At 51.2% G+C, this 9,800-nt stretch overlaps 1 protein-coding gene across 1 annotated transcript; it reads left to right on the plus strand.

The window, feature by feature from the left end:
- Positions 1 to 3,620: 3,620 nt before the first annotated feature.
- Positions 3,621 to 7,996, plus strand: TIMM29 (translocase of inner mitochondrial membrane 29). Its single transcript, XM_077346192.1, has 2 exons — positions 3,621 to 4,007; positions 4,122 to 7,996. The coding sequence occupies exons 1-2, from the start codon at positions 3,947 to 3,949 to the stop codon at positions 4,736 to 4,738; spliced, it is 678 nt and encodes a 225-aa protein (XP_077202307.1). The 5' UTR covers positions 3,621 to 3,946; the 3' UTR covers positions 4,739 to 7,996.
- Positions 7,997 to 9,800: the final 1,804 nt, after the last annotated feature.

Raw genomic sequence — 9,800 nt, forward strand, 5'->3', positions numbered from 1 at the left:
GTGTGTGAACAAGACCTTGGGGTACTTGTGGATTGTAAACTAAACATGAGCAGGTAGTGTGATGCAGCGGTACAAAAGGCAAATGCCATTTTGGGCTGTATCAACAGGGGCATCACATCAAAAGCACAAGATGTCATAGTCCCATTGTATACGGCACTGGTCAGACCACACCTGGAGTACTGTGTGCAGTTCTGGAGGCCTCACTTCAAGAAGGACGTAGATAAAATTGAAAGGGTACAGAGGAGAGTGACAAGGATGATCTGGGGACAAGGGACCAAGCCCTATGAAGATTGGTTGAGGGATTTGGGAATGTTCAGCCTGGAGAAAAGGAGGTTGAGAGGGGACATGATAGCCATCTTTAAGTATTTGAAAGGTTGTCATTTGGAGGAGGGCAGGATGCTCTTCCCATTGGCTGCAGAGGAATGGACACACAGTAATGGGTTTAAACCAGTGGTCCCCAACCTGTGGGCTGCGGTCCGGTGCCGGGCTGCGAAGGCCATGGCGCCGGGCCGCGGCTCCCTCTCCCCCCCCCTGCAGTAAAAAACTTCCCAGGCCGCAAGCTTCCCGCCCGGGAAGCTTCTCACTGCGGGAGGGCGGGGAGAGGGAATCAGGGCCGGGCTGCGCAAAGCGCATGCGCGGCCCGATGCCCTGCCGGTCCCCAGCCTCAGAAAGGTTGGGGACCACTGGTTTAAACTACAAGTACAACGATATAGGCTAGTCCCTTCCAACTCTATGATTCTATTATTCTATAAATTGTTGGAGCACCTGCTGCACACAACATGGCTCTATTAAGATCTAGATCTACTAAGATCTAGGAGTCTATTAGACCACCTATGGAGCAGGAGTCAGCAGTGTGACCGTGACTAAAAAGGCAAATGGGATTTTGGGCAGAGTATTGTGTCCAGATCATGGGAGGGTTACTCTGCTCTGGTTCGGCCTCACTTGGAGTACTGTGTTCAGTTTTGGGCAGCAGGTTGAAGAGGGATGTAGAGAAATGGGATGTATGAATATTTTTCTAATTATTTTACATGAAAAATTATGCAAAAAATAGGGATTTTCATCAGTGTTAATTCTCAATTTAGGGTTAGGGTTGGTTTGGTTCAGGATGGATAGTTTTGGGTTTAGTAGACGCGTTACAGTTGGGGAAGAGGTCCTATTGTGGTTGGGATGCATAAATATTTTTTCTCATTAGTTTACGTGTAAAAATTATGTAAAAAACTCGGGATTTTCATCCCTGTAAGTTATCAATTTAGGGTTAGGATAGGTGTCTTTCAGTATGGGAAGTTTTTGGGTTTAGTGGAAGCGTTAGGGCTGGGAAGATGTAGGGATGTGATTGGGAATGGCCATAGGATATATATTTTGTCTCATTATTTTCCATGTAAATAATATGTTAAAAATAAGGGCCTTTCATCACTGTAGGATCTCAACTTAGGGTTGGGGTTAGGGTAGGTATGGTTCAGAGTGGGTTGTTTTCGGGTTTAGTGGAAGCATTAGGGCTGGGGAACAGGTAGGGATGTGGATGGAAAAGTCCATGGGATGTATAAATATTTACCTCATTATTATATGTGTAAAAATTATTTTTAAATTAGGGATTTTCATCTTCTAAATTTCTCAACTTAGGTTTAGCGTTAAGTATGGTTCTGGGTGGGTAGTTTGGGGGTTTAGTGGAAGTGTTAGGGCTGAGGAAGATGTAGAGATGTGGATGGGAAAGGCCATGGGAAGTATAAATATATTTTCTTATTATTCTAAAAATAAAAGTTATTTTAAAAATTAGGAATTTTAATCTGCTAATGGTCCCAATTTAGGGTTAGGGTTACGGTTGTTATAGTTCTGGGTGGGTAGTTTTTGGGCTGCGGAGGACATAGTGATGTGGTTGGGATTTCCCATAGGATGCAGAAATATTTTTCCTCATTATTGTACATGTAAAAAATTATGTTACAAAATAGGGTTTTTACTCTTCCAAAGTGTTCAACTTAGGGTTAGGGTTAAGGTAGGTATGGTTCAGGGTGGGTAGTTTTTGTGCTTAATGGAAGCATTATGGCTGCTGAAGATGTAAGGATGTGGTTGGGAATGGCCATGTGATTTATAAATATTTTCTCATTATTTTACATGTAAATATTAAGTAAAATAATAGGGACTTTCATTGCTGTAAGTTCTCAACAGGGCTAGGGTTAGGGTAGGTATGGTTCAGGGTGAGTAGTTTTTCGGTTTAGTGTAAGCATTCGGCTGGGGAAGACATAGGTACGTGGTTGGGAACAGCCATGTCATGTATAAATATCTTCTCATTATTTTACACGCAAACATATGTAAAAAAATAGGGATTTTCATCTGCTCAATTTCTCTCGGTTAGTGTTAAGGTACTTATGGTTCAGGGTAGGTCATTTTTGGGGTTCATGGAAGCATTAGGGTTGGGGAATATGTACTGATTTGGTTGGGAAACGCCATGGGATGTATAAATATTTTTCACATTATATTACATGTCAAAATCATGTTAAAACTAGGAATTTTCATGTGCTTAATTTCTTAACATAGGTTAGGGTAGGTATGGTTCAGGGTGGGTAGTTTTTCAGTTTAATCGAGGTTTTAAGTCTGGGGAAGATGCAGTGATGTGACTGGGAAAGGCTATTGGATGTCTAAATATTTTCCACATTATTTTACATGTAAAAATTAAGGATTTTCATCCATTTAAGTTCTCAACGCAGGTTAGGGCTGGGGAAGATGCAGTGATGTTGTTGGAATATGCCATGGGATATATAAATATTTTTTCACCTTATTTTACATATAAAAGTTCTCTAAAGCAGGGGTAGTCAACCTGTGGTATTCCAGATGTTCATGGATTACAATTCCCATGAGCTGGCAGGGGCTCATGGGAATTGTAGTCCATGAACATCTGGAGGACCAGAGGTTGGACTACCCCTGCTCTAAAGGAACAGGGATTTGCATCCACTTATGTTCTCAGCTTAGGGTTAAGGTTATGGTAGGTATGGTTCAGAGTGGGTTGTTTTGTGGAAGCATTAGAGCTGGGGACGATGCAGTGACATGGTTGGGAAAGACCATGGGATGTATAAATATCTTTTCCCATTGTTTTGCAAGTAAAAAATATGTAGAATAATATGTAGAATAAATAGAGATTTTCATCCAGTTAGATACTCAATTTAGAGCTAGATTTAGGGTAGGTATTGTTTAGGGTGGGGAGTTTTTCAACTTAGCGTAAGCATTAGGGCTGGGGAAGAGGCAGTGACATGGTTGGGAAAGGTCACCCAGGTCAAGGAGATGCCACTGTGGGCAGGCAGAGGCGGCAAGGACAGGGCTGCCTCGTGGAATCCAGTAGCCCTGGGGCTGGCAGGGGCCCATTAGGTTCCAGGGGGCCCATCTGTTCCTTTGTATTGTGATTGTTACAAACTGAAAGGAAAAGATGTGCCCATCCAAAGAGCAATGATTTTGGAAATGTAATGAGGCCCACCTCTAACACCAGAGGGAGAGCTCTATTGACCTATCGGAGCAGAATCCAAACAGGGACCCGACCAAGCCAATAGCATCCTGAACATTTCGCATCTCTGTGTGTGCCTCCCTCCAGCCATGATGGATGCTGTAAAAGTACGGGAACACAAAGTATTAAAACTGTTTCCGTCGGCTGAACTGTGCTGAGCTCCCTCTTCCCCGCCAAATACACTTTTCTCTTGGCTTCATCGCCAAGTTCCGGAGCGCGACACGGCGGAGGACCGGAACTCAGCGCACTGGGCCTCCTGCGCATTTTGCAGGGCGCCGCGGCTGGGTGCGAGTGGGAGGGGGCCGCCATCCCGCCTGCCCCTTCCTCTGCAGCTGCCAGCAGCGGCGGGGACGGAGCCTTTTCGGCGTCGGACGCCGCGCCTGCGCGCCGCCTTCTTCTTCTCCTTCTTCGGGTGCGTGGGCGGCGCGGCGCGCGTCCTCCGTTCCGGGCTCGAGGATGGCGTCCGGGGCGGCGTCGAGGCGGCCTCTGTGGGAGCGGCTGCGGGAGGGGCGCCTGGGTGAGTGCACGAGGGGGAGGGGGAGGGGGAGGGGGAGGGGGGCGCCGGGCCTCTTGACCGACCGGCCGGCCGGCAGAAAGCTAACGCCGTTTTCCCGCCTGGCCTGCCTTGCAGGGCGCTGGTGGCGGTCCGTGCTGCTGGACTACGCGTCGGCGTGCCGGGAGGCGGCGGGGGCGGCGCGGCGGCGTCCGGGGCGGGCGCTGGGGGCGGCGGGGCTGCTGGCGGGGCTGCTGGGCTTGGCGCGGGCCTGCCCGGACGAGGCGGCGCTGGAGGCGGCGCTGCTGGAGGCGTCGGGGCGGCTGCTGCTGCTGTCGCCGGCCACGCGGAGCGCCCAGGCCGAGGCGCACGTGGGGCGGCTGCTGGCGCTGCGGGCCGAGGGGCGGCTGGCCGTGCGGGGCCTGGGGCTGCTGGCCGTGGCCTACGAGGCGCCCGCGCCGCCCGACGCCGCCCTCTACCGCGCCCGCTGCCCGCACCTGGCGCCCGCCGCCTTCGCCGCCCTGCCCGCCCGCCGCCGCCTCCTCCTCCTCGACGTGGGCTTCGGCGGCCGCTGGTGGCTCCTGCGCGCCCGCATGCGCGACTGCGACGTCAACGCCGACGAGTTCCGCGCCCTGCCCGCCCCCCTCCGCCGCCTCTCCGCCCGCCACCTGCACTCGGCCCGCAACGAGCGCCTCTTCGACCAGAAGTTCCAGCCCGTCCGCCTCCCCGAGCCCGACGAGCGCCACGAGCCCTAGCCGCCCGCCGACGCCGCCAGGAGGGAGGAGGAACCCCGTCGTGCTTCCCGCCAGGGCCACGGACGCCCATTAAAGTTACCCCGAAGCCGGGAAAACGCTGTGCCGCTGCCCCAGTCAGTCCCTCCAAGGAGAGCCGGGGCTTATGCCTCGCTTTGCGCTGCTGGAAGGAGGCTCAAAGAGGCCCCCAATCGCCTTTCCCACCACAGACACCCTGGGAGGGAGGGAGGTGGGGCGGAGAGAGCTCTGAGAGAACTGGGACTGGCCCAGGGTTGCCCAGCTGGGGGGAGTGGGAAATCCAACCTGGCTCTCCAGATTTTATTTGGCTACTGATGGCAGCTTTCATTCCTTGGATGGGGGAGTCTGTTCTTTGACATTTTACCAGGGAGGCCATCCGTTAGGTGTATGATTATTTACTTATTTATTTGATTTATTCCCCCTCCCTCCCCCGACAGGCTTGGGACGGCTGATAAAAATATTCCCAGCCCCAACCGTAGGCCTGGCAGAACCGCTCTGTCTTCCTTCACAAAGACGGATCCAGGTGGGGAGCCGTGTAAATCTCTGGGACAGAAGGAAAGAGCCACAGGAGCACCTGAAAGACGGCCACCGTCCGTGGCAGGGATGGAGCTGTCATTAACCACTAGTGGCTGTCATTATTCTGTTTGGCCAGCAAGTTTCCGTGGCAGCCACCACGCTGATCAAGCAGATGCCTTCCTCCCTCCCTCCCTGCAGTTAGGACCTAAGGTGGCTTAGAGCGGTGGCCAGGTCGCGCATGTGCGTTTGCGCTGTGCACGGCCGCAAACGCACATGCGTGGGAATGCCGCACGTGCGCGGCCGGGCGATTGCCCACCCAGCCGCCGGCGGTCCACAGCCTGAAAAAGGTTGCGGACCACTGGCTTAGAGCATCTTTCCCCATTTGTTCACAGCAGCAACCCAGTGAAGTATTAGAAAACACTAACTACATTTGAGGCAGGCTGTGAGCCGGTGGGCGTTGCTGTTCACCTCTTCATGTACCCCAAGAATGTGAGGAGACGTTCGCCAGTCACCACTTGCTTCATCAGATACAGCTGGAACCGGAGTCCACCTGTCCTTATATCTTGGAGAGTGGAGTGATCTCACATGCCGAATGACGCAGGTGTGATCGGACTAGGTATTTATCAGCCCAGGAGGATGCCTTGCATAAATCCCATGCGAGGGTGACCAGGAGGATGAACCTAAGTTGGTCTGGTTGATGTTGCTGGTTGCCCTGGGGGGTGTTGCTGGGATCTATAGGAGAGCAAAGTTGGCATTCTTCAAGCTTATCTCCCTCTGAAGGATGGGAGCAGATCGGATTATATAGTGCAGCGGTAGGCAAACTGTGGCCCACCAGATGTCCATGGACTACAATTCCCATGGGAATTGTAGTCTGTGAACATCTGGAGGGCCACAGGTTGACTACCCCTGATATAGGGCTGGGGCTGGCAGGGGCTCATGGGAATTGTAGCCCATGGATGTCTGGAGAGCCCGTTTTTCCACCGCAGGCTATAGACAAGGGATAATTTGATGTGGTGGGGGTGCTCGCTGGAGGCATGTCAATATGTTTGCCGATCTGGAAGGCTGTACAGCCGGCATTTTTGCCATGTCAGTATTCTGGTACAGTGAGAAAGATGATTGGAAAGGCCAGAATGGCACCCAGGGATTGGCTGCTACAAGGCAAGCCCAGAGGAAATGACCACAGGACACCACTGGTGGTCACCTACAGCTCAAAGCTCAAGCCAGTTCAACATCAGTGCAGCAGATTATTAATGCTTGATAGGGACATTTCCCCGGGGGGGGGGGCAGGAGGCTTTTCTTTCTTACAGACAGCCTTGTAACCTAAAACAGCTTCTCACCCAGAGTAATGAACTAGTTAGCAGTAACAATGGACTTGGGTACCAGGGTCTGCAACAAACAAAGGTGCCATCTTTGCTCTCCTGTAGATCCCAGCAACACCCTCATTGGACCCAACAATATCAGCCAGACCATCTCAGGTAGCCTCTTGTGGGATTTACCCAATGCATCCTCCTAGGCTGAATCCCACCTGCTCCGATCCTACCTCCTGTTCTCATTCAGCATCTGAAATCCCTCCAAGAGACAAGAGCAGGTGCTCACGTTCTAACTGTACCTGAAGAAGTGATCAGTGAGTCACAAAATCTCCCCTGCCACAAATGTTAGGTCTACTTCCTCATCAACAGCTGGCCGCACTCTCCCCCAGAAACAGTTGCCAGATGTTTGGAATCTGCGATGGTCCAGCTTAAGGTCTGAAATTCAATCCCCCCCCCCAAGACAGAGGTCCTGTGACTGGCCAGGAAAGGACCTGGCAAGGAAGCATGCCTAGACGGTGTGCAGCTCATAACTGCAGTCTGCTAGGAATTTGGGTGTGACCTTTGATGCCTTGTCAATGGAGGTGCAGGACCCTAAGGTAGCTCAATTGGCATTTCACCATCTTCATCAGGCAAAACTACTAGTGCCCTGACTGGCCCTAAAACAGCCACAGTGATTCCTCCAACGGTCATCTCCAGACTGGACTTCTGTAATGCACTTTGTGTGGGCCTTTCATTGACACGTGTGCCCCCTGCAACTGGCCCAGAAGGCAGCAGCATGACTCCTCACTCATGCGCCATGGAGGAGCCTCACCCGGCCTGCCTTCAGTGGCTCCCAGCTGAATTCCAAATCCACTTCAAGTTATCAATTCAAACCTTCAAGGCCGCACGTGGTCAGGGCCCCCCCGGCATGCCTGAGTGTCTGCTTGGCTTCCTTTGCCCCCCAAAGGACATTATGATAAAAGAAATCCAAAGAAACTGGTGGTCTCTGGCCCAGAAGAAGTACATTTGGCCTCAACCAGGGCCAGGGCCTTTTTGGTAATGGCACGAACCTCGTAGACAACTCCCAGAAGAGCTAAGGGCCCTCATGGAACACGGTCAGTTCCGCAGGGCCTGAAAGACGGAGTTCTTCTGCCAGGGGTCACTGAACACGGAGATGACTTTGATTAAACATCAACCAGGCTCCCTCTGCGTGGATATCCCCCTCCCCCACCCAAACAATTGAATGCTCCTGATTGGACAAACAGCTGGCATGATTGTTTTTAGAATGTATGGTTTAAAAGTTTTAATATTTAAAATTTGTATTTATTATGTATGTTTCATAAGCCCAATGTTGGAAGCCGCCCCAAGCCAGCACACTGGGAGGGAAAAGATATACATTGAATAATAAATGAAATATATACATTTATAATCCAATTTACATGCTGCCCTTTCCCGGGGGCTCAGGGTGACTCACATTTAGAAGAAGAGTTGGTTCTTATATGCCGCTTTACCCAAAGGAGTCTCAAAGTGGCTTCCAATCGCTCTCCCTTTCCTCTCCCCACAACAGACACCCTGTGAGGTGGGTGAGGCTGAGAGAGCCCTGATATCACTGCTCGGTCAGAACATCTTTATCAGTGCTGTGGGGAGCCCAAGGTCACCCAGCTGGCTGCATGTGGGGGAGGAGCAGGGAATTGAGAACCCAGCATGCCAGATTAGAAGTCCGCACTCCTAACCACTGTTACAATAAAACATCGTTAATATTAGAATTTAAGGTGCTCCTGGACCGGGACACTTGCTCTTTTCTCCTGCTACAGACAAGACTTAACACAGCTGCCCATCTTATAACCCAGTGAGTCAAGGTAGTCTGAGTGTGCAACTAGCCCATGGGCAGAGGGTGGATTCAGACCCAGGACGTCCAGTCCAGTAGCCATGCTGGTTCTCTTGCCATCTTGCTCTCTCCTTAACTGCTTTTACTGCAGTACACTCCAATGGCACCTTTAAAGCCAACAAAGGTGTGAGCTTCCTTCAGATACTGTTGAATACAGAAGCTTTGGGTGCTCAATGTGGAGTGGGTCATGAGCAAGCCTGTAGGATCTTCCCCTTCATCTCCAGGGGCAGGAGGGCACAATGTTCTGCTAGGCCCCATGGGGGGGGGTGGAGCTCAGTTTCTGCCCAAAATATTTATACCTGCCTTATTGCTGCCAGCTCAAGGCGAACAAGGCAGCCGAGATACAAATGTCAGAAACATCCTCACAATGAAAATTACCACAGGCAGACTCCAGAGTTGTCCTGGCCAACTCCGGCATTTCCTTCTGAGAAGTGGGAGAGGAAAAATTGCTGATCACAGCTGAGTTTTCACTGGCGGGACACAGCTTAGAACAGGCTTCCACAGACTCTGCAGTCAAATTAATTCCCAGTTCTTCAAACTTCAACAGAAGACCTACTTATCCCCTCTAGCTGAGTGGATGAGGATCTGTGCATTGGGGTAGGAATCCTCTACTAGTAGAATAGGCAGAGACATCTCTGTTCTTCCTTCCTTGGACCCTCCTGGAAGATTATTTTAGTCTCTTCTCAGAATGTTGCCGATCCTACTCCTAGCACCACTGACCTACCCTGCTGAAGCGGTGGTCACATCAGCTCTCAAGAGAGCCATGGAGGGGACCCCCACTCCCATGAACCCTGGTTTTGGGTGGGCCTGGAGGTTACATTTCCTTGCATTCATGGACCCTCCAGTGCTGCCAAAGCAGAATTTCAGGTGCTGTGAAGGAGGAGAGGAATGGAATATTTCTTTGGGCTGACCGAGGAGGGGGAAGAATTTCCTGGGTGGGGAGAATCCAACGGGCCCTTGAAGTGGCAGTGCTTGCTTCTGGATCCAGTGCGCTGAACTCCCAACAGCATCGCAACCTGCATCTTTGTAAGCATTCATGGACATCATCAACAGCAAGGTCTGACTCGTGCTAAGGGACCACCTTTCTCCTACTCAGAGACAGTCTACTTCAGTTTGTCCAGTGTGGCTGAAGAGAAAAGCGCCAGGAGGAAAAAACCAGGCCTTCTGTGGTGGTGTGCCAGAGGATGGGGGCAAGGGGTCTTTTAATGGATTTGCGCAAGGCACTCTAAATGCAGTAGTTCCTTGTATGTGTGTGATGTTTCCAAAATGCAAAACATGAACTTCCACTCTACCTGATAATTGCCCCTGGAACGCTTCTGTCTGAGATAAGAGGGATATCAATAAGATCTTTCCA

Source organism: Paroedura picta, chromosome 7 (genome assembly GCF_049243985.1).
Source record: "Paroedura picta isolate Pp20150507F chromosome 7, Ppicta_v3.0, whole genome shotgun sequence".
NCBI classification, from domain to species: domain Eukaryota; kingdom Metazoa; phylum Chordata; class Lepidosauria; order Squamata; family Gekkonidae; genus Paroedura; species Paroedura picta.

Excerpts from the sequence above, each read along its gene's own strand:
- TIMM29 (XM_077346192.1), top strand. The coding sequence starts at position 3,947 with ATGGCGTCCGGGGCGGCGTCGAGGCGGCCTCTGTGGGAGCGGCTGCGG. Across the intron at positions 4,008-4,121 it reads GCTGCGGGAGGGGCGCCTGG|GGCGCTGGTGGCGGTCCGTG; the intron begins GTGAGTGCACGA and ends CCTGCCTTGCAG.